The sequence below is a fragment of the Lissotriton helveticus genome, chromosome 1_1, assembly GCF_964261635.1.
Source record: "Lissotriton helveticus chromosome 1_1, aLisHel1.1, whole genome shotgun sequence".
NCBI lineage: Eukaryota > Metazoa > Chordata > Amphibia > Caudata > Salamandridae > Lissotriton > Lissotriton helveticus.
The window spans coordinates 187,894,126-187,916,598 of record NC_136057.1 but is presented as its reverse complement, the minus strand read 5'-3'; the positions used below and the strand labels follow the sequence as shown (position 1 = coordinate 187,916,598).

Sequence of the window (22,473 nt, the reverse complement as noted above, 5' to 3'; positions counted from 1 at the left end):
GAGCTTGTAGAGTCATCGGATCTAGTTGCTGCATTTTCATTCCTAATAACGCGCCGTCTGTTTATTCAGCTATAACCAGACTTCATAAAATTGCCCATCAGTTACACCAGAATCCAGGCACCTGGACATGGTCCGGTTGGCTCTGGAGTATCATATCTGCCTGGGGATGGAAAGTATTGTCATTCCTAGGTATAGCAGTAATGATCATATTCAGTTGCTGCCTATGTTCACAATGTGGCCCTGCGATTTGCGGCTTGTGTGCTACATCTTGTATTCCTAGTCCTAAGTCCCGTTCCAAGACAATTTGAGACGAGCAAATGATGCTATATGAACAGATAGATGGTATCATGAATATTGATGTTTCCTGATGGAAACGTAGGGCACAAGGAGGGAATGAGGAAAATTGAATTTTGCCTTGTCATATGTGCCTACGTGTTCCCCATCCTATGTTATATGTGCATGATCGATATACATATATCCCCCTATGATCGATTAAAGACGCAATTACAGTTGTGTCCAACTCTAGTATGCCAGTATCCAGTTCTCGTGAAAGCAACGAGTATTAGGCCTATGTTGCCACGTTTTACAGTGTGCACGTTAATTCACCGCATTGTCCCCGTTTCTAGGCCTCAAAGGGCCCGGACATCAGATTCAAGCTCCAGTCTCCTGAACCCACTCCGAGGAGCGATGCAGCCCCCACCTGCATCCCTGACCCTTCACTTACTTCCTGCCGCGCAGCGCGGTGCCCGGCCTGGCTCTGCCTGCCTGTCTGCCAAGAATATGTTATGCTTCTAGTTATCAGTTCAGCTCTCCTTCTTTGCATTCCTAAGCTACTGAACCGCATAAACAGTTTCAGCTATAGTCTAGTCTTTCTGTCTCCATGCAAGAGCATTACTGTATTAATATTCATAGAAGATTCATAGTACACGCAATACATGTAGAATATATGCATGCACCAGCCTTAGTGTCAAGTAGCCTTTGTCCTGATAACTTTTAGATTCTATCAACATGTACTCCAAACACCAGATACCAGATATGCTATAGGTACATGTCGTCCTGACACCGCAGACTTTAGTCTCCTCTTCTAGTGCAGAAGTCATAGCCCCCAGTTCTCCCCGGTAACACGTCATTGCCCGTTTGCGCGCACCACTAGGTTAAAGGTCCCAGCTGCTCAGGTAGCCCCCTCCATGTTCCCGCCCATTCATGACACTTCTGTGACGTTCTCATCACATGTCTACGTGCACACCCTGTGCACGCCTTCTTTTCACGCCCATGTCTTATCTTACGCTTGTCACTAGTTACGCCTACTGTATGTAATGTAATTGAGATGTTTTACTATATATACATTGTACTGTTGATGAAAGGTGTGCAGCTGCCTCTCTATTTTATTTCAGGCTGTCCCGATTCTGTCCCTTCCCTTTTGCCTGAATAAAGCCCGTTCGACTCAGATTCCTCGGATCCTGCCTCTTATTTATTGAGCTATCTGTTATTATTAATGTATTCAAAAATAGTACCGGTAATTAATTATTTATTTACTTTGGTGGAGCCCGATGGTGAAGCATGACACTGACTAGGTCGGTGTGTGAGGGCTTTCTTTACCACCCAAATTGGGTGTGGTAACCTTGTTTTGACTCCATTATTTGTGGTCTTTAGAGATTTCTCAGAGATTGATCTGATGATAGCAATGAGCATCATTTATTCCACATCAAGGCTCCAAAGGTAATTGTAATGCACTGCAAGGATTAACCCAGAGCTGTAGCCCACATTTTTCTACTTTCACTTCTCTAGCTTTTCTACATTTACTTCTGGCTGCTGTCACAGAATCATCAATCTTGCATAAAATGACCAAACACCACAACCAGCTATGAATATTCTCCAGTGAGAGCTTGTTAAATCGGTTTGAATCTGTTGCTTTATCACTAATCTCCCAAATTAGCTGAAAATTCCCTTGTTAGTCCAAGCAGTGTCAATAGTGTTGCTTTTCCAGGTAGCATGAGCGGGTGTCCTTGGATTTTCTTCATTAGAACTCTCTCACAGAATAAAAACCATTGTGCTAGTCTCCCACAAGTTTCCTGGTATTTCATATTTTATCCTAGATGTAGGGAAACGATCAACAGCAGGGAATAGACACTTTTATAATTCCCTCCTATTAGTGCAGTCTTTTACCATCTGCTTTCTAACAGCTGGTATTTGAATGCCCCACATAAATGCAAATTTTTCATTGTTTATAATTCCTTCATCCAACAATAACTGCACTTTTTTGCTTCGTGTATGTCCACAGATGGGTCAGTATTATTGTTGATGTACTTACATTCTTACCAAATTTACTGCATCTCTATGTTTATTTCTATGTATGTTCAGTGATGGTGTGTGCTTGGCGATGTCTTCGTAGGGTTAGAAATTGACAAAAGCTCTTCATACTTTCACTGCAATAATATGGCTTTTCCCCTGTGTGTGTTTTTTGATGTGTTTGTAGATTTGATAATTGACTAAAGCTCTTCACATATTAACTGCAGTCATATGGCTTTTCCCCTGTTTGTGCTTTCTGTTTTTTTAGGTGTGATAATCGACTAAACCTCTTCACACATTCACTGCAATGATAAGGCTTTTCCCCTGTGTGTGTACGCTGATGTCTGTATAGGTCTGATGATTGACTAAAGCTCTTCACACATTCACTGCACTGATAAGGCTTTTCCCCTGTGTGTGTTCGCTGATGTTTTTGTAGGTCTGATGATTGACTAAAGCTCTTCACACATTCACTGCAATGATATGGTGTTTCCCCGGTGTGCGTTCTCTGATGGTGTTTTAGGCTTGACAAATGTATAAAGATCTTCTCACATTCACTGCACTTGAATTGGTTTTCTCCTGAGTGTGTTCTCCTATGTAGTTTTCGGTCTGATGAACGACTAAACCTCTTGACACATTCACTATAATTATATAGTTTTACCCTGTGTGTTCGCTGATGTGTTTGTAGGTTTGAAAATTGACTAAATCTCTTCACACACTCACTGCAGTGATATAGGTTTTTTCTTGTGTGTGTTTGCTGATGTGTTTGTAGGTCTGATGATTGCCTAAAGCTCTTCACACATTCACTGCAGTGATACAGGTTTTCTCGTGTGTGTATTTGCTGATGTGTTCATAGGTTTGATAATTGACTAAAGCTCTTCATACATGTACAGCAGTGATATGGCTTTTCCCCTGTGTGTGTTCGCTGATGCTGTTTTAGGCTGGATAATTGACTAAACCTCTTTACGCATTCACTGCAGTGATACGGCTTTTCCCCTGTGCGAGTTCGCTGATGTCTTTGTAGATCTGATAATCGACGAAAGCTCTTCACACATTCACTACAGTGATGTGGCTTTTCCCCTGTGTGTGTACTTTGATGGTCTTTTAGGTGTGATAAATGACTAAACCTCTTCACACATTCACTACAATGATATGGTTCCCCTGTGTGTGTTCGCTGGTGTCTTTGTAGGTCTGATGATCGACTAAAGCTCTTCACACATTCACTGCAAATATATGATTTTTTCCCAGTATGAGTTCTCTGATGGTGTTTAATGTCTGATAACTGACTAAAGCTCTTCACAGGTTCACTGCATTTGAATGGCTTTTCCCGTGTGTGTTTTCGCTGATGCTCTTTAAGTAGTGCAGATTGACTAAAGCTCTTTTCACATTCAGTGCATTTGAACAGTTTTTCTCCTCTGTGTATTTGCTGATGGCGCTTTAATATTGATGACAAAATGAAGGTCTCGCTGCATGTGTCTGATTCTTCTTTCTTGATCAGTGTCTCTGAGTCAGGTATGTATTTGTCTACATCCCATGACTGTGTTTCTTGATGAGCCAAATTCACAGATAATGCACTTGTATTATTCTCACATTCCTTGTATGTGTGTGGCATTTTGGATGTTTGCTTTCAGATTGAACAATAAAGTGAAAAGGTCACTAAATACTTGCCACACTCATAATGTGTGTAAGGCTTCTTTGTGGATGATAATTGTCATTAAACTGGATAAAGTTCTGGCACGCTTGCAGGTAAAGATCCATCCTCCTTCTGGTCGGTGCAATTTTGCCCAATACTCTGTATTTTAAATAGCAGAATGCCTCTTTCCTTTACCCTTCAGTTGTTTGGCATCACTCCATTGTGCTTTTCTCTGGTTGCTGAGGAATGGGCTTAAAGAGTTTACAATACACATATAGCACTGTATGGTGGTCTGATATCACTTTTGAAAGGAAAGCTTTGCTGTAATCACATCATACCAATCCCACAGTTAAAGCTGGTATTGGACATGTTTACCCAGGCAGTGGATTATCAGTGTTGTTGTAATTTTTTAAAGGCCATTTCTTAGTTTAGTGGTGTGGAGGTGCAGAGCTCAGACTCGTAGAATCATTGAATTGCTTCTTACAGGATCTGTCAGTTTATGTTCTGGTTTGTCTGTCTCTGATTGTGCTTATGTTTTCCTGCATACTGGAGCTCAATATTTCGGACTTACAGGATTATCTTCATTATTCTTAAACATTTTGTACATTCAAGGTTGTTTTCTGTCAAATGTAAAGAGATTTAAAATTACTTACATGGAAACATTATGAATGTGTATACACTTTTTTAAAAAATTAAAAATCATTTGTATTTAATCTTAATAAAAAAAAGCAGAATCAAACCGAGTAGACAGAGGAAATAAATGGGTGGAAAGGAACTAATAAGGTATAAGGATCATGGCTAATTCACAACGTCACTTAATGTAAACATCACAGCTGTCAATGATAATGTCATAACATTATACACTTACATCTTACATGTTGAAAATGTCATAGCCTTAAACGCATAATACATCACATTCAAGTGTTACAACTAACTTATGACAACGGTAATATCGTAAGTGTCATTGATACACATCAGCCTACATCATTTGTCTAGATTGATGGGTACAGATTAAAGTTACAAATGAAAATGTATAGAAATATGGCCTTCAGTTTATGGGGGTTTGTTGGTGGTGAAATAGTTCCCATATAGCGCTGTGTTGTGGTTTCCATGGGGAGTGTCACCAAGCAATGCTATCAGCTCCCAAGATATGTGACACCCAACTAAGTCTGGCTTAAAAGGAAGCCATGTGTGTAGTCTTCCAGTTAGAGGTGATCGTCTTAACTGCCGATGTCAGTAGAAGATCAAGTAGAAAGCGGTCGGCAGAGCATCTGATGTTCGGGTCGAGGAAGCCTTTAATGAGATATGAATTTTCTTTCTTAGGAGCTATATTAAATAGGTTTGAGATGAAGGAGAAAACCTTATCCCAAAAGGGGCCTACTGATTTGCAGCTGAAAATGAGGTGAGCAAGATCTCTGTTTTCTTTATTGCAGTTCCAACAGATAGGGTTCTCTAAAAAGTTTAGGAGATGGTGTCCCAAAAACTTTGTGAATAAGCCAGAATTTCGTTTGAGAGAGTACTTATTAGGTCTTATGTGAGGTGACAGATTTCCATATGTTGTTTAGACAGTCTCAGATGTGGGTGTAGAAGAATGAGTATCCCAGTATTCTGTTGTTCTCGTATTCATTCACAACTCCTTGTGTTGCATTAAGTGATATAATTTGGACACCTGATGGCCTAGTAAGTTAAATTTAAGAAGGTGTGTTGGCAGGGACGGTTCTCTATATTGATGTTTAGATTTGGTAATAGCCGTCTTTAGTTTCAGAAAATTATTGAATTCTTGATCTATCTTGAATTGGGTTTGTTAGTTCGAAAAGGTTAGAGAAGAACTTCTGGATCCTAGTTGTTGAGGAAAGAATATGCCTCTGGTGGTCCATGATTCCAAGTGTAGAGTCTGGCCATCATATATGATGTTCAGGTTGTGCCAGAGAGAGGCTAAAGAGGAGAATTTCATCTGGGTAGGTAGTTTTTTTTATAAAAGGTTAATAGGGCATTATTAGTATTTTTTAGAAAGTAGTTAGAAGTGGTGATATGCTTGCAGTTGGTTGTAAGTAGAGTAACAGGGTCTAGATTATGCAATATGTTTCTTTTAACCTCTAGCCACGTGGGGTGTAGTTATCAGGTACTTGGAACCAGTAGGTACCTTATTTAGCAGCTGTCTGGCAATCTCTAAAATTGGCTAGGTTGACGCCACCTAGAATTTTGGGCAGGCAGAGTTTTTTCAGGGATATTCTAGCTTTTTTACCTTGCCAAATAAATTATGTTTTTAATTTTTCTAATTTCTGATGGAAATCATCTGAGAATAGTAGAGGGAGCATGTTGATTAACTAATTATTTATTGGTGTGATCATCATATTTATTGTTTCTATCTGGCCCTACCAGGTGACAGTTCCAGAGTTTGCAAAGTGGTTAAATAGATGTAACATAATTGTTTGACGTGACTGGGTGAATGTTTTGTAAAATGTGGCTTTAAAGCCGTCCAGGCCAGTAGCCTTGTTTTCTTTGAGTATACCAATTACTTTAGCGATTTCAGTCAGAGAGATTGGTTTTGATAGGGTCATTTTATTTTATTCAGATAAACTAAGTATATGTCGCATGTTAAGGTATTTCCTACATTGCTCCTGTGTAGTTACTTGTACTTTAGAATATAACTTCTCATTAAGTTTTCTAAAGGTGTCTAGGATTTTCTTCAGATTTCATTTTTGCTATCTTTGATTACCATGATCTTTCTATGGTTCTGTTTGTGTTTAATGTATGAGGCCAACATTTTGCATGCTTTATTGGCTTCAGAAAGTTTGAGGCCTTTAAATGTATTAATCTACAGCATTTTCACTAAGAGTTTTGTTGTAATCATATTTTTCCTGTGTGAGTAGGGAGAGAGTACTTTTACTGGAAACCTGTCGCCCGAAGGGGCCCAGAAATCTCTTGCGTTGGTGTTACAGTGGCTTGCACTTGCTCAACTGAAGTGCAATGAGGACAAGTCGGAGGTCCTTTTGTATGGCCAGTTTCCTCCTGCCTTTAGAGAATCTTTGTGGCCTCCTGACTTCCCCCAACCAAATTCTATGGGTACCTCAGCCAAGAATTTGGGGGTATGGTTTGGAGAAGACCTTCGCTTCTCGATGCAAATTAAGAAACTCACCGGAGTGTGCTTTGGCACTCTTAAATCCCTAAGACGATTCTTCCCTCTGCTTCCCAGGCCAGCTAAGGAAACGGTCGCTCGGGCTCTTATCCTTTCTCGCATTGACTACGCCAATGTTCTGTACATCGGCATTCCAGGCTATCTGGTTAAAAAACTGCAGACCATACAGAATGCCGCGGCTAGACTTCTGTTTAACATCTCCAGAAGATCAAGCATAAGACAGCACCTGAGAGATCTACACTGGTTTCCTGTGGCACATAGAGTGCAATTCAAAGCTCTCACTCTGGCCCACAAAGCAATTAATCTTAGTCAACATGTTTCTGCCATATGGGTGGTTTTATTTACCAAGGCATTCGTCAGGACTAAACCCCGGCGGTATGGGCTCTCTAATCACCCACCCTGACCTGGGGACGTGAAAGTGAAAATTATAAAGGTGAAAAAAGTGCTTAAAAAGGGGGGAAGAGTGAATCACTCATTCCAAAAATACTCCATAAATTTTGGAGTGTTACAGCACTCGACCCGCCGTAAACCTGGTTATGGCCTCAGTGCCGGACCCCGAAGAAGGGGTCCGGCATTGAGGCCATAACCAGGTTTACGGCGGGTCGAGAGCACTGAGGGCGATGTGCCAGGTTCGCTCCGATCCCCTCCCGAGACCCATGGTGCTAGTAGCGCCCTATTTTAAAGTGCTGTAATACTCCAATATTTATGGAGTATTTTTGGAATGAGTAATTCACTCTTCCCCCCTTTTAAGCACTTTTTTCACCTTTATAATTTTCACTTTCACGTCCCCAGGTCAGGGTGGGTGATTAGAGAGCCCATACCGCCGGGGTTTAGTCCTGACGAATGCCTTGGTAAATAAAACCACCCATATGGCAGAAACATGTTGACTAAGATTAATTTGAGTATATTCTGAATTTAACCAACCCTAAACCTTGGCAACTAAATCCAGACACATAATACTCTTTGTTCTGTGCCTTAGGGATCACTCATTAAAATTTATTTTTGATACCTTTTTAAGGCACTATTAAACTTCACTATAATTTAGAGCACGCCCTCCCCACACAACCAGCTCCGCAGTCTTTCTGGCGTCGTAGCACACCGAAGAGGCACTCGGCCTCTTTGGTGGAGCCCGATGATGAAGCATGACACTGACTAGGTCGGTGTGTGAGGGCTTTCTTTACCACCCAAATCGGGTGTGGTAACCTTGTTTTGACTCCATTATTTGTGGTCTTTAGAGATTTCTCAGAGATTGATCTGATGATAGCAATGAGCATCATTTATTCCACATCAAGGCTCCAAAGGTAATTGTAATGCACTGCAAGGATTAACCCAGAGCTGTAGCCCACATTTTTCTACTTTCACTTCTCTAGCTTTTCTACATTTACTTCTGGCTGCTGTCACAGAATCATCAATCTTGCATAAAATGACCAAACACCACAACCAGCTATGAATATTCTCCAGTGAGAGCTTGTTAAATCGATTTGAATCTGTTGCTTTATCACTAATCTCCCAAATTAGCTGAAAATTCCCATGTTAGTCCAAGCAGTGTCAATAGTGTTGCTTTTCCAGGTAGCATGAGCGGGTGTCCTTGGATTTTCTTCATTAGAACTCTCTCACAGAATAAAAACCATTGTGCTAGTCTCCCACAAGTTTCCTGGTATTTCATATTTTATCCTAGATGTAGGGAAACGATCAACAGCAGGGAATAGACACTTTTATAATTCCCTCCTATTAGTGCAGTCTTTTACCATCTGCTTTCTAACAGCTGGTATTTGAATGCCCCACATAAATGCAAATTTTTCATTGTTTATAATTCCTTCATCCAACAATAACTGCACTTTTTTGCTTCGTGTATGTCCACAGATGGGTCAGTATTATTGTTGATGTACTTACATTCTTACCAAATTTACTGCATCTCTATGTTTATTTCTATGTATGTTCAGTGATGGTGTGTGCTTGGCGATGTCTTCGTAGGGTTAGAAATTGACAAAAGCTCTTCATACTTTCACTGCAATAATATGGCTTTTCCCCTGTGTGTGTTTGTTGATGTGTTTGTAGATTTGATAATTGACTAAAGCTCTTCACATATTAACTGCAGTCATATGGCTTTTCCCCTGTATGTGCTTTCTGATGTTTTTTTAGGTGTGATAATCGACTAAACCTCTTCACACATTCACTGCAATGATAAGGCTTTTCCCCTGTGTGTGTACGCTGATGTCTGTATAGGTCTGATGATTGACTAAAGCTCTTCACACATTCACTGCACTGATAAGGCTTTTCCCCTGTGTGTGTTCGCTGATGTTTTTGTAGGTCTGATGATTGACTAAAGCTCTTCACACATTCACTGCAATGATATGGTGTTTCCCCGGTGTGCGTTCTCTGATGGTGTTTTAGGCTTGACAAATGTATAAAGATCTTCTCACATTCACTGCACTTGAATTGGTTTTCTCCTGAGTGTGTTCTCCTATGTAGTTTTCGATCTGATGAATGACTAAACCTCTTGACACATTCACTATAATTATATAGTTTTACCCTGTGTGTTCGCTGATGTGTTTGTAGGTTTGAAAATTGACTAAATCTCTTCACACACTCACTGCAGTGATATAGGTTTTTTCTTGTGTGTGTTTGCTGATGTGTTTGTAGGTCTGATGATTGACTAAAGCTCTTCACACATTCACTGCAGTGATACAGGTTTTCTCCTGTGTGTATTTGCTGATGTGTTCGTAGGTTTGATAATTGACTAAAGCTCTTCATACATGTACAGCAGTGATATGGCTTTTCCCCTGTGTGTGTTCGCTGATGCTGTTTTAGGCTGGATAATTGACTAAACCTCTTTACGCATTCACTGCAGTGATACGGCTTTTCCCCTGTGTGAGTTCGCTGATGTCTTTGTAGATCTGATAATCGACGAAAGCTCTTCACACATTCACTACAGTGATGTGGCTTTTCCCCTGTGTGTGTACTTTGATGGTCTTTTAGGTGTGATAAATGACTAAACCTCTTCACACATTCACTACAATGATATGGTCTTTCCCCTGTGTGTGTTCGCTGGTGTCTTTGTAGGTCTGATGATCGACTAAAGCTCTTCACACATTCACTGCAAATATATGATTTTTTCCCAGTATGAGTTCTCTGATGGTGTTTAATGTCTGATAACTGACTAAAGCTCTTCACAGGTTCACTGCATTTGAATGGCTTTTCCCCTGTGTGTTTTCGCTGATGCTCTTTAAGTAGTGCAGGTTGACTAAAGCTCTTTTCACATTCAGTGCATTTGAACAGTTTTTCTCCTCTGTGTATTTGCTGATGGCGCTTTAATATTGATGACAAAATGAAGGTCTCGCTGCATGTGTCTGATTCTTCTTTCTTGATCAGTGTCTCTGAGTCAGGTATGTATTTGTCTACATCCCATGACTGTGTTTCTTGATGAGCCAAATTCACAGATAATGCACTTGTATTATTCTTACATTCCTTGTATGTGTGTGGCATTTTGGATGTTTGCTTTCAGATTGAACAATAAAGTGAAAAGGTCACTAAATACTTGCCACACTCATAATGTGTGTAAGGCTTCTTTGTGGATGATAATTGTCATTAAACTGGATAAAGTTCTGGCACGCTTGCAGGTAAAGATCCATCCTCCTTCTGGTCGGTGCAATTTTGCCCAATAATCTGTATTTTAAATAGCAGAATGCCTCTTTCCTTTACCCTTCAGTTGTTTCGCATCACTCCATTGTGCTTTTCTCTGGTTGCTGAGGAATGGGCTTAAAGAGTTTACAATACACATATAGCACTGCATGGTGGTCTGATATCACTTTTGAAAGGAAAGCTTTGCTGTAATCACACCATACCAATCCCACAGTTAAAGCTGGTATTGGACATGTTTACCCAGGCAGTGGATTATCAGTGTTGTTGTAATTTTTTAAAGGCCATTTCTTAGTTTAGTGGTGTGGAGGTGCAGAGCTCAGACTCGTAGAATCATTGAATTGCTTCTTACAGGATCTGTCAGTTTATGTTCTGGTTTGTCTGTCTCTGATTGTGCTTATGTTTTCCTGCATACTGGAGCTCAATATTTCGGACTTACAGGATTATCTTCATTATTCTTAAACATTTTGTACATTCAAGGTTGTTTTCTGTCAAATGTAAAGAGATTTAAAATTACTTACATGGAAACATTATGAATGTGTATACACTTTTTTTTAAAATTAAAAATCATTTGTATTTAATCTTAATAAAAAAAAGCAGAATCAAACCGAGTAGACAGAGGAAATAAATGGGTGGAAAGGAACTAATAAGGTATAAGGATCATGGCTAATTCACAACGTCACTTAATGTAAACATCACAGCTGTCAATGATAATGTCATAACATTATACACTTACATCTTACATGTTGAAAATGTCATAACCTTAAACGCATAATACATCACATTCAAGTATTACAACTAACTTATGACAACGGTAATATCGTAAGTGTCATTGATACACAACATCAGCCTACATCATTTGTCTAGATTGATGGGTACAGATTAAAGTTACAAATGAAAATGTATAGAAATATGGCCTTCAGTTTATGGGGGTTTGTTGGTGGTGAAATAGTTCCCATATAGCGCTGTGTTGTGGTTTCCATGGGGAGTGTCACCAAGCAATGCTATCAGCTCCCAAGATATGTGACACCCAACTAAGTCTGGCTTAAAAGGAAGCCATGTGTGCAGTCTTCCAGTTAGAGGTGATCGTCTTAACTGCCGATGTCAGTAGAAGATCAAGTAGAAAGCGGTCGGCAGAGCATCTGATGTTCGGGTCGAGGAAGCCTTTAATGAGATATGAATTTTCTTTCTTAGGAGCTATATTAAATAGGTTTGAGATGAAGGAGAAAACCTTATCCCAAAAGGGGCCTACTGATTTGCAGCTGAAAATGAGGTGAGCAAGATCTCTGTTTTCTTTATTGCAGTTCCAACAGATAGGGTTCTCTAAAAAGTTTAGGAGAAGGTGTCCCAAAAACTTTGTGAATAAGCCAGAATTTCGTTTGAGAGAGTACTTATTAGGTCTTATGTGAGGTGACAGATTTCCATATGTTGTTTAGACAGTCTCAGATGTGGGTGTAAAAGAATGAGTATCCCAGTATTCTGTTGTTCTCGTATTCATTCACAACTCCTTGTGTTGCATTAAGTGATATAATTTGGACACCTGATGGCCTAGTAAGTTAAATTTAAGAAGGAGTGTTGGCAGGGACGGTTCTCTATATTGATGTTTAGATTTGGTAATAGCCGTCTTTAGTTTCAGAAAATTATTGAATTCTTGATCTATCTTGAATTGGGTTTGTTAGTTCGAAAAGGTTAGAGAAGAACTTCTGGATCCTAGTTGTTGAGGAAAGAATATGCCTCTGGTGGTCCATGATTCCAAGTGTAGAGTCTGGCCATCATATATGATGTTCAGGTTGTGCCAGAGAGAGGCTAAAGAGGAGAATTTCATCTGGGAAGGTAGTTTTTTTTATAAAAGGTTAATAGGGCATTATTAGTATTTTTTAGAAAGTAGTTAGAAGTGGTGATATGCTTGCAGTTGGTTGTAAGTAGAGTAACAGGGTCTAGATTATGCAATATGTTTCTTTTAACCCCTAGCCACGTGGGGTGTAGTTATCAGGTACTTGGAACCAGTAGGTACCTTATTTAGCAGCTGTCTGGCAATCTCTAAAATTGGCTAGGTTGACGCCACCTAGAATTTTGGGCAGGCAGAGTTTTTTCAGGGATATTCTAGCTTTTTTACCTTGCCAAATAAATTATGTTTTTAATTTTTCTAATTTCTGATGGAAATCATCTGAGAATAGTAGAGGGAGCATGTTGATTAACTAATTATTTATTGGTGTGATCATCATTTTTATTGTTTCTATCTGGCCCTACCCGGTGAAGAATTTAGGTGACCCACTATCAAGTAAGACTTTTGTTTTCTTTTCCGAAAAGTGAGTTTTTCATTATGTTTTATAGTATTTCACAACTCTCCTGTAGAAGTTGATTTGTGTTATATTCGGGTTGCTTTGTACGTCAAGAAGGAGAGGTTCAAGCGCCAACAGGAATAAAGAAGGGAAAATTGGACTGCCTTGTCTGGTACCTTTTTCTAATTTAAGTTGGTGCGACAGGGAACTGTTAGCGCAGATACGGGCACTTGGGTTGCTATATGAAGCCATAATTATTGTTATAAATCCCTCTCCTAAGTTGAAGGCTATAAGGGATTTCCTTGAGAAAGATTCAGGATACTCTATCAAACATTTTTTCAGCATCAAGTGCAATGGCTATAGAGGGCAATGTGGATGATTTTGCCTTGTCTAGAACATGGCATAGGAGGGGGGTTCTATCGTTGGACATATACATTTTTTTGAAATCAGACTTTGGTATTAATTATTAACTGTAGTAGATAAAGGTTTAGGCGCTTGGCTAATATTTTTGTATATATTTTGCAATCTATGTTTATCAGGTAAATGGGTCTGCAATTTTCGGAAAGTGTAAGGGCCTTAACTTATTTGGGTATCACTATTATGTTGGCTTACGCCGTGGTACCGGTGACAGTTCCAGAGTTTGCAAAGTGGTTAAATAGATGTAACATAATTGTTTGACGTGACTGGGTGAATGTTTTGTAAAATGTGGCTTTAAAGCCGTCCAGGCCAGTAGCCTTGTTATCTTTGAGTATACCAATTACTTTAGCGATTTCAGTCAGAGAGATTGGTTTTGATAGGGTCATTTTATTTTATTCAGATAAACTAAGTATATGTCGCATGTTAAGGTATTTCCTACATTGCTCCTGTGTAGTTACTTGTACTTTAGAATATAACTTCTCATTAAGTTTTCTAAAGGTGTCTAGGATTTTCTTCAGATTTCATTTTTGCTATCTTTGATTACCATGATCTTTCTATGGTTCTGTTTGTGTTTAATGTATGAGGCCAACATTTTGCATGCTTTATTGGCTTCAGAAAGTTTGAGGCCTTTAAATGTATTAATCTACAGCATTTTCACTAAGAGTTTTGTTGTAATCATATTTTTCCTGTGTGAGTAGGGAGAGAGTACTTTTACTGGAAACCTGTCGCCCGAAGGGGCCCAGAAATCTCTTGCGTCGGTGTTACAGTGGCTTGCACTTGCTCAACTGAAGTGCAATGAGGACAAGTCGGAGGTCCTTTTGTATGGCCAGTTTCCTCCTGCCTTTAGAGAATCTTTGTGGCCTCCTGACTTCCCCCAACCAAATTCTGTGGGTACCTCAGCCAAGAATTTGGGGGTAGGTTTGGAGAAGACCTTCGCTTCTCGATGCAAATTAAGAAACTCACCGGAGTGTGCTTTGGCACTCTTAAATCCCTAAGACGATTCTTCCCTCTGCTTCCCAGGCCAGCTAAGGAAACGGTCTCTCGGGCTCTTATCCTTTCTCGCATTGACTACGCCAATGTTCTGTACATCGGCATTCCAGGCTGTCTGGTTAAAAAACTGCAGACCATACAGAATGCCGCGGCTAGACTTCTGTTTAACATCTCCAGAAGATCAAGCATAAGACAGCACCTGAGAGATCTACACTGGTTTCCTGTGGCACATAGAGTGCAATTCAAAGCTCTCACTCTGGCCCACAAAGCCCTGCATGGCCTTGGACCAATGTACCTTATGAAGCGTTTTGCTTTCTATGCTCCGAGAAGGGCACTGCGCTCAGCCACCCAACACCGGTTGATGACTCCCAGATTCCGTAGTATGCGGCTGGGAGGTCAGTCCCTCGCTGTGAAACCAGCTAAAGCATGGAATTACGCGATATCCATGACTCTAAGTTATTTAAAAAACAACTCAAAACCTTCTGCTTCAACGTTCCAGTATAAACTCCTTTGCCCCACCAGGTCACGGTAACTTTGTGCGCCAGGATACTCTTGAGTAATTGTGCGCGATATAAAACCATTGGGGCAGAACATTTTAAATGCGGACTTTCAAAGGAGCCCACTGGGGTACCCGCATTCAAGGGTTCAGGCATGTCAACTACAAGTACCATCATGCTTCATTGCCAATGACCATGGGGGCAGGACCTGTGAAAATGAATAAATACATGCAGAATCAAGCCTGTTGTCGTCCATACAAGCCAGTGATCAAGGGCAGGAAGCTGCCCGAGATGCGTTTGGTCTTGCAGGAGAAACTGCGAGTTAAGCCCTGTATGCTGCTGCCGGTGGCGCCTTTGTGACAAAACCCCCCGTGAGTGGCTTCTCCAATGGGGCAACTTTTTTGTGTGATGAAGAGGCGGCTAGGTCTAGTCGCGGAAATGCCCTGCCGCAGTTGGTGCGGATTCAAACTGCTTGTAATCACGAGTGGTTGAAAGGGGGGGGGCTTGGCTGCCGGTAAATATTGGGAGCAAAGTGGTGTTTACAACATGCCTTTCCGCCCATTGGGGCAGAACATTTTAAATGTGGACTTTCAAAGGCACTCACTGGGGTAAATGCATTCAATGGTTCAGGCATGTCAACTACAAGTACCATCATGCTTCACTGTCAAAGCCCATGGGGGCGGGACCTGTGAAAATGAATAAATACATTCTGAATCAAGCCTGCAATGAGATCCTTTAATCCAGTATATACATAGTCATTGAAAAAAACATAGGTTTCAGGGACGTTATAGTTAGTTGGACATTTTTCTCGTACAAAACCATAGCAATGCCCCCGTTTTAGTTAGTTCAGCTAACTATAACTATGGCATGTATATATATATATATATATATATATATATATATATATATAAATATATATATATATATGTATATATATACATACACAACATATTCAAACTTTACAGATACACACAGTCACTGGATGATGTCATCAGTGATGTCACTGACAATGTCATGAAGGATGTAATATGTGACGTCATCAGAAGTGCATTGCCGGTGCGCGAGTTATAGTTAGCTGAACTAACTATAATGGGAGAATTTCTATGGTTTTGTACGAGAAAAATGTCCAACTAACTATAACGTCCCTGAAACCTATGGTTTTTTTCTGTGAATTTCTAAGGTTTTTTAAATGCTAATTTCTAACTAGAACATCCCTGAAACCTATGTTTTTTTCAGGGAATTTCAATGGTTTTTTAAATGCTAATTTCTAACTATAACGTCCTGAATCCTATGGTTTTTTGGTGATTCTTAAAGGTTTTTAAAAAGCTATTTTCTAACTATAACCTACCAGTCGCGTTTCCATAGTGGTGGTGAAAGGTGAGCGTGGTTTCAGAAACACTTCTTAGCAATCCTACTGTGTGGGATTTACTGGAGGTAACAGGAGGAGTAGTTAGCCCCCAACGTCAACCTTGGGGGCAAACTATCCCTTTTATTACCAACAGTATGTCCGACACAGCAGCATTGCTAACTTCTTATATCAGGCCCGCCCCTCCCTGCACCACTGTGCAAACGTGCCCCATAGCTCGTTTCAAGTAGGAGGATTAAGTCCCCTTGAATTCGGAGGGACCCTGGGGGCCAATATACCCACCAGGTACCTCAAGGAAGCGGCACAGAGCTGCGTTGCAGAGAAGTGGTCCGAGGCCAAGCCCTTTTTTCCACCTCTCTGCACCGTGGCTGTGTGGAGCTTACAAGAGGTACCTGGTGGGCTACTTGGACCCCAGGGACCCTTAGGATTCAAGGGACTTAAACCAAAACTTAAAACATGCCAGAGGGCCTGTTTGCACAGTGGTGCAGAGAGGGGGTGGGGCCTGATGTGACAAGTGTACAAACGCACCCTGTGATGCGTTTTAAGTTGGGGGATTTAAACCCCTTGAATCCTGAGGGTCCCTGGGGCTTACTCGCCCACCAGGAACCTCCAGTAAGCGCCACAGGGATGCATTGCAGAGAGGTGGTGTGAGGCCACGCCCCTTTTTACACTTGTGTGGTGCTTATCAGAGGTACCTGGTGGCCTTGTTGGCCCCCAGGGACCCACAGGATTCAATGGAACTTAATCCCCCAACGTAAAACACGCCACAGGACATGTTTGAACACATGTCACATTAGGCCTGGCCCCCTCCCTTCACTGCTGTGCAAACGCGCCCTGTGGCCCCGATAACGAATTTGCAGTACCCCCGGTACCTGGCCCACCCGGGGGCTTTTTTTAAACGAAGTACCGGAGCCCACGCTTTGTTTTGTTTTTATCATAATTGGCAGGATTCGCGGAACGCCAAGGACAGTCGAGCCTCTGATGATGAGCAAACAGCTCAGAAACGCGTCAGGCGAAGACCGACTGAGAGCTGACACCGGCATACTGATGTGTCTTCTACCCGCTGGATTGCGGTGCCGCTCGTGTGCTGCCCCGCCTGAGGATATGGTGTTTTTCAATTAATACGCGTCGGCCCTGCCGCGGAGTCATGCACCACCCCGAGTGCTGGGGGTCATGGGACTTTAAATCACCAAAGCCTGATGAGAAGCGGTACCAAAGGATTAATGGACACATAGTCTTCTGGGGCCCATACAGGGCTGTATATTTTTCAGCTGTGGCGCTCCCATCCAGGGAATCAACAGTTACTACAAATCCCACAATGCAGCGTTCACACTCATTTGAGGTTTTTTCAATCAACAATTAACAGTGGGAGTGTTGAGCGCCAAGGACAGTCGAGCCTCTGATGACGAGCAAACAGCTCAGAAACGCGTCAGGCGAAGAACGACTGAGAGCTGACACCGGCATACTGATGTGTCTTCTACCCGCTGGATTGCGGTGCCGCTCGTGTGCTACCTCGCCTGAGTGCATGGTGTTTTTCATATATATATATATATATATACTAGCAGCCCGTCCCGACGTTGTCCGGGTATGAATTGCTGCCGGCCAGTAGTGTATTGTTTCGTAGGATTTCGTTTTGATAGCATTTCTTATCTGTGACAGGCCTGTGAAACGCTCCGATTCACAGTGCACTGCTGATGCACTTAAGAGTGCGCGTTCAGTAGTGTGTGAACTCGAGTTTCCCTACTTAATTTTCCTTGCAATATTATTTAGTGCGAACTCGACAACATGGCATGAGCACAATTTACATTACAGAAGAACACATTCATTTGTGGTAGGCACGGGGAGACAAAGCGATTTGCCTGGAATCACAGGATGTTGAGCTGATGCCGAGATTCGAACGTAGCTCCCCATCTCTAAAGTTCGCAATTCTAGAACTTGTGGTGGGAGGTGTGTCTAAAAGTGTATGTCGGTGCTGGGCATCAATGAGAGAGTCCTGTGCATTTTTCCAATCGGTGGTGAAAAAATATGAGTATGTTGCTGGAGATGTGGGCTGCCGTGCCACCAATATACTTACGGGGGAGGGTAAACACCCATTATTCCGCAACTTTCTTTCCGCATACCATCACACCGCATACTTTCATTACGAAAGTACCATGACTCCGCAATGCCATTATAACGCATGGCATTACATTTTATATGCTTTTACCACACATACATTTACAACGAAATTCGTTGTAAATGCATGTATGATAAAAGCATGTTTTTTTAAATGTTTGGATAAGGCAAGTATGGGTATAGGGGTATACGTTTTGGGGTACTGAGGTATATGTTTTGGGGTGTTTGGGTATTTTAAGTGTTCAGATATAGTTTTGGGTTATGGGGTACAGGGGTATTTTTAGGGTTCAGGGCTAGGTTTGGGTTTTGGGGTATAGGGGTATTTTTAGGGTTCAGGGGTAGGTTTGGGTTTTGGGGTACAGGGGTATTTTAAGGGTTCAGGGCTAGGTTTGGGTTTTGGGGTACAGGGGTATTTTTAGGGTTCAGGGATAGGTTTGGGTTTTGGGATACAGGGGTATTTTAGGGTTCTGGGCTAGATTTGGGGTTTGGGGTACAGGGGTATTTTTAGGGTTCAGGGGTAGGTTTGGGTTTTGGGGTACAGGGGTATTTTAAGGGTTATGGGCTAGGTTTGGGTTTTGGGGTACAGGGGTATTTTAGGGTTCAGGGGTAGGTTTGGGTTTTGGGGTACAGGGGTATTTTTAGGGTTCAGGGGTAGGTTTGGGTTTAGAGGTACAGGGGTATTTATAGGGTTCATGGGTAAGTTTGGGTTTTGGGGTACAGGGGTATTTTTAGGGTTTAGGGATAGGTTTGGGTTTTGGGGTACAGGGTATATTTATAGGGTTAAGATGGGTTAGTGTTTAAGGATGTTGGGGTATTTTATAGAGTAAGGGTGGGTTATGATTATGGGGTGCAGGGGTATTTAAAGTAAGGGTGGGCAGAATTGGCGCAAACTTGGTACAATAAATCCGCAATATTTTGTTCCGTCAGATTTCCAATTATTATAACAGAAACCTCATATATTGAAGGTCAAATAACAAGTATTTCTACATGCTAAAATGCATATAGTCATTTCACAAAGGTGAAATTAGCTTCCAGCAAGCAGTGAGAGAGGTGATGATTTTGAGATCAAGCCCCTGCAAAGCATTATGGGACGAGATTAGCAGTGGGAAGTGAATATTATAGTATCCAAATAATTCTACAAAGAGCTGCAGTTCGCCTCGTTGTCCCCAGTTGTCCCCAGTTGTCCCCATAAGGCAAATGCAATAGCATTTAAAATATTACACATCAAGCTGCAGTTCACCTCGTCGTCCCTAGATGTCCCTAATGAGGCAAATGCAATAGCATTTAAAATATTATACATCAAGCTGCAGTTCACCTCGTCGTCCCAAGATGTCCCTGATGAGTAAAATTCAAAAACATTGAAACCCTTTCATGAATGCTAGTAATGATGCTAATCTTATCCCATAATGCTTTGCAGGGCCTTTAAGTTGTTTTTTTGCCCATAACTGTGCTTGGGTTGGTTCTAAGAGAATGGGACCTCCACTGAATTACTATTTAAAGGGAGCAGGAATGTATAGAACCTGGGAAGAAAAAACAACACTCATGACGGAATGCCCCCAGAGATTGTCACGCCCCCAGCACACACCCACAGCAAATTACAGACACGCCCACAAGGGTCTACTTTGCTGGCACGGTTCTTTTACCTTTTAAATGTATATGGTGGGCGTCTGCACAGCCTATGTCCTTCTGCTGCAACTGCCCTTTCCCACGCTGTATTGGGTGTTGTGAATGGTGCTGTGGTTCCTGAGATTACCCGCCTCAAAGGTTTGGGCTCTCTCTTTATTATATTAGTATAGATATATATATATATGTCACTGACCATGTCATGAATGATGTAATATGTGACATCATCAGCAGTGGATTGCGGGTGCGCGATATATAGTTAGTGCAACTAACTAAATATGGAATTTCAATGGTTTTGTGTGAGTAAAATAAGGTTTTGTAAATGCTAATTCCTAACTATATATGGTCTATAACCTATGGTTTTTTCAGTGAATTTTCAAGGTTTTGTAAATGCTAATTCCTAACTATATATGGTCTATAACCTATGGTTTTTTCAGTGAATTTTCAAGGTTTTGTAAATGCTAATTCCTAACTATATATGGTCTATAACCTATGGTTTTTTCAGTGAATTTCAATGGTTTTTTAATAGCAAATATCATAAGCTGTCGAATGTCAAGTACGTGGTAAGTAAAAACATTTTCGTGTTTATGCACACTGATCTGCTTTGATTGCTGCCCCCCACCCCTCATTTCTATTAGGAGTACTCTCTCTTTGCAGATAGTGAAGGGTAGTTAACGCAGCCCTTTGCCCCCTTTGTAATCCGTCGTGCCTGCTTCTCTCTCCATTTGATTGATTGTTCTCTTTGGTTCATTCTCTATTTACAAACAAGCACAGAGTCGCAATACTCTGTTTAGTCTTTGCAGATAGCGAAAAATCGTGTAAAAAAACAAAAGGAATCGAGCAAAATCAGTAGGCCACTAATGGGATCTCTTTTGACCTCGCTAAAATAGAAACATTAGGAACAACCTGTTGAAAATAGCAATGCGTATGTATATAAGCGGCGTTCATTTGTGTTCACAGTACCCCTTGTTGATTGTTTCAATCGAGCATTGAATTGTTCGAAGTTAATTCTCTTAAGGATCTTCTCTACCTGCAAACGAGGAAGAATAGGAATATTCTATCTCCCTTTGCAGATAGTGAAGGGTAGGTAACGCAAGCCTTTAACACGTCGTACCTATTTCATTCCTCATTGATTGATTGATTGTCCGAACATTGACTGTTTGGGAATTAGTTCTTTTTGGAGGTATTCCCTGTTTGCAAATAAACGTAGGAAAATCTTTGCAAGTAGTGAAAGGGTACGTAATGCGGACCGTTCTCCCCCGTTGTAATCTGTCATGCCTATCTACTCCCCACTGATTGATGCACCTTTTTCACCCGGACCATTTACTAGAGATACGTCATCTGGCCCGACCAGAGAGCACCCCTAGTGAAAAGGACATATGCAATAATAACGAAGTGATCACTGTATCCTGTTAACAGAAACTTTACCATGAAACAACCTGGAAAGAAAAAAATAGGAAAACGAAAATCAGTAGGCCACTGATGAACATGAACTTTTATTAAACAACGAACAAAGAAACGATAACATAACGTAATGATAAAACCTATTAATGTCCTAGAAACAAGAAAACGTTAAAATATGCCAGTGGTGAGAGACCAGAAAAACAGTAAGAGAAACCAAATCACCCCTCGCTGTCCCACCGCCTGCCACGCCAAAAAAATCGATAGACTAGGGAAAATGCAAGTCAGTAGAACATCCACCCCCACTCTGGAAACTTCCAAGGTGGGGCAGGGTTCCGGCTACGCCCAGCCGGGAGCAGCCCATATAAGGCAGGTCCTGCTGCCACGCCTCGGCCAGGAGATCCTAACGTAGGGTGTAGCCGAAGGAGAGGCCGAGGCCAGCGGGACCCGGCCAGGGGATTGCCTTTACAACGCTGAACAGTTGCAGGGGGGGGGAATGTCTCCTCGACCCTCCCCTCTCTCTCCCAGTCCGGCCGCGGTGGCCCTTGAGAGTTGCAGGTAGTCCCGCCACATGCTCTTCCGGTCCGACCACCAACGGTCGGGGGGCCGAGGCCGACGGGATCCGGCTGCAGCCGATAAACCAAGAAACCCGTTCATGGGGCCAGAGCCAGGGGCGTCCGGCCGACATCCACCGGAAGCCCGGCCCGAAGACGGACGGGACACTTCTTTCTTTTATAATGGCTGCGACAACACTGGGGGGGGATGTCTTGCACATGCCTCCGACCCCCCCCTCGTCCTCATCGCCTGGTCCGGCCATAACAAATCTCAAGCGAGACGCCGTGGGGTGCACTGGGAGGGAGAGACGGTGCGAACAGGCCTCTCCCGCCTCCCCAGGTGGAGACTTCCCAGCTGCACCCTCAGCGCTCCAGGCGCCCGGAAAACGGTTCTTCCACTGTGGCCATGCTGCAACGTCTCGCCCGGCAGGGTGGAGCCCGTCCGCTCATGTGACCCCGCGATCACCGGTAGCTGCCGAACTCTCAAAATGGCGGTCGACCTGGCAAGAGCGGGCCCAGCATAAAGAAATG

The 22,473-nt window shown here is 42.0% G+C and overlaps 1 protein-coding gene across 1 annotated transcript in view; it reads right to left on the bottom strand.

Annotated features, from left to right (window-relative positions):
* Positions 1-8,313: 8,313 nt before the first annotated feature.
* Positions 8,314-22,473, bottom strand: part of LOC144768486 (uncharacterized) — a 142,347-nt gene continuing 128,187 nt past the window's right edge. Inside the window, exon 2 of the mRNA XM_078652188.1 lies at positions 8,314-11,185. Coding sequence (XP_078508314.1) covers positions 9,147-10,544 — 1,398 coding nt within the window. The 5' untranslated portion in view covers positions 10,545-11,185 and the 3' untranslated portion in view covers positions 8,314-9,146. The remainder of the gene's footprint in view (positions 11,186-22,473) is intronic.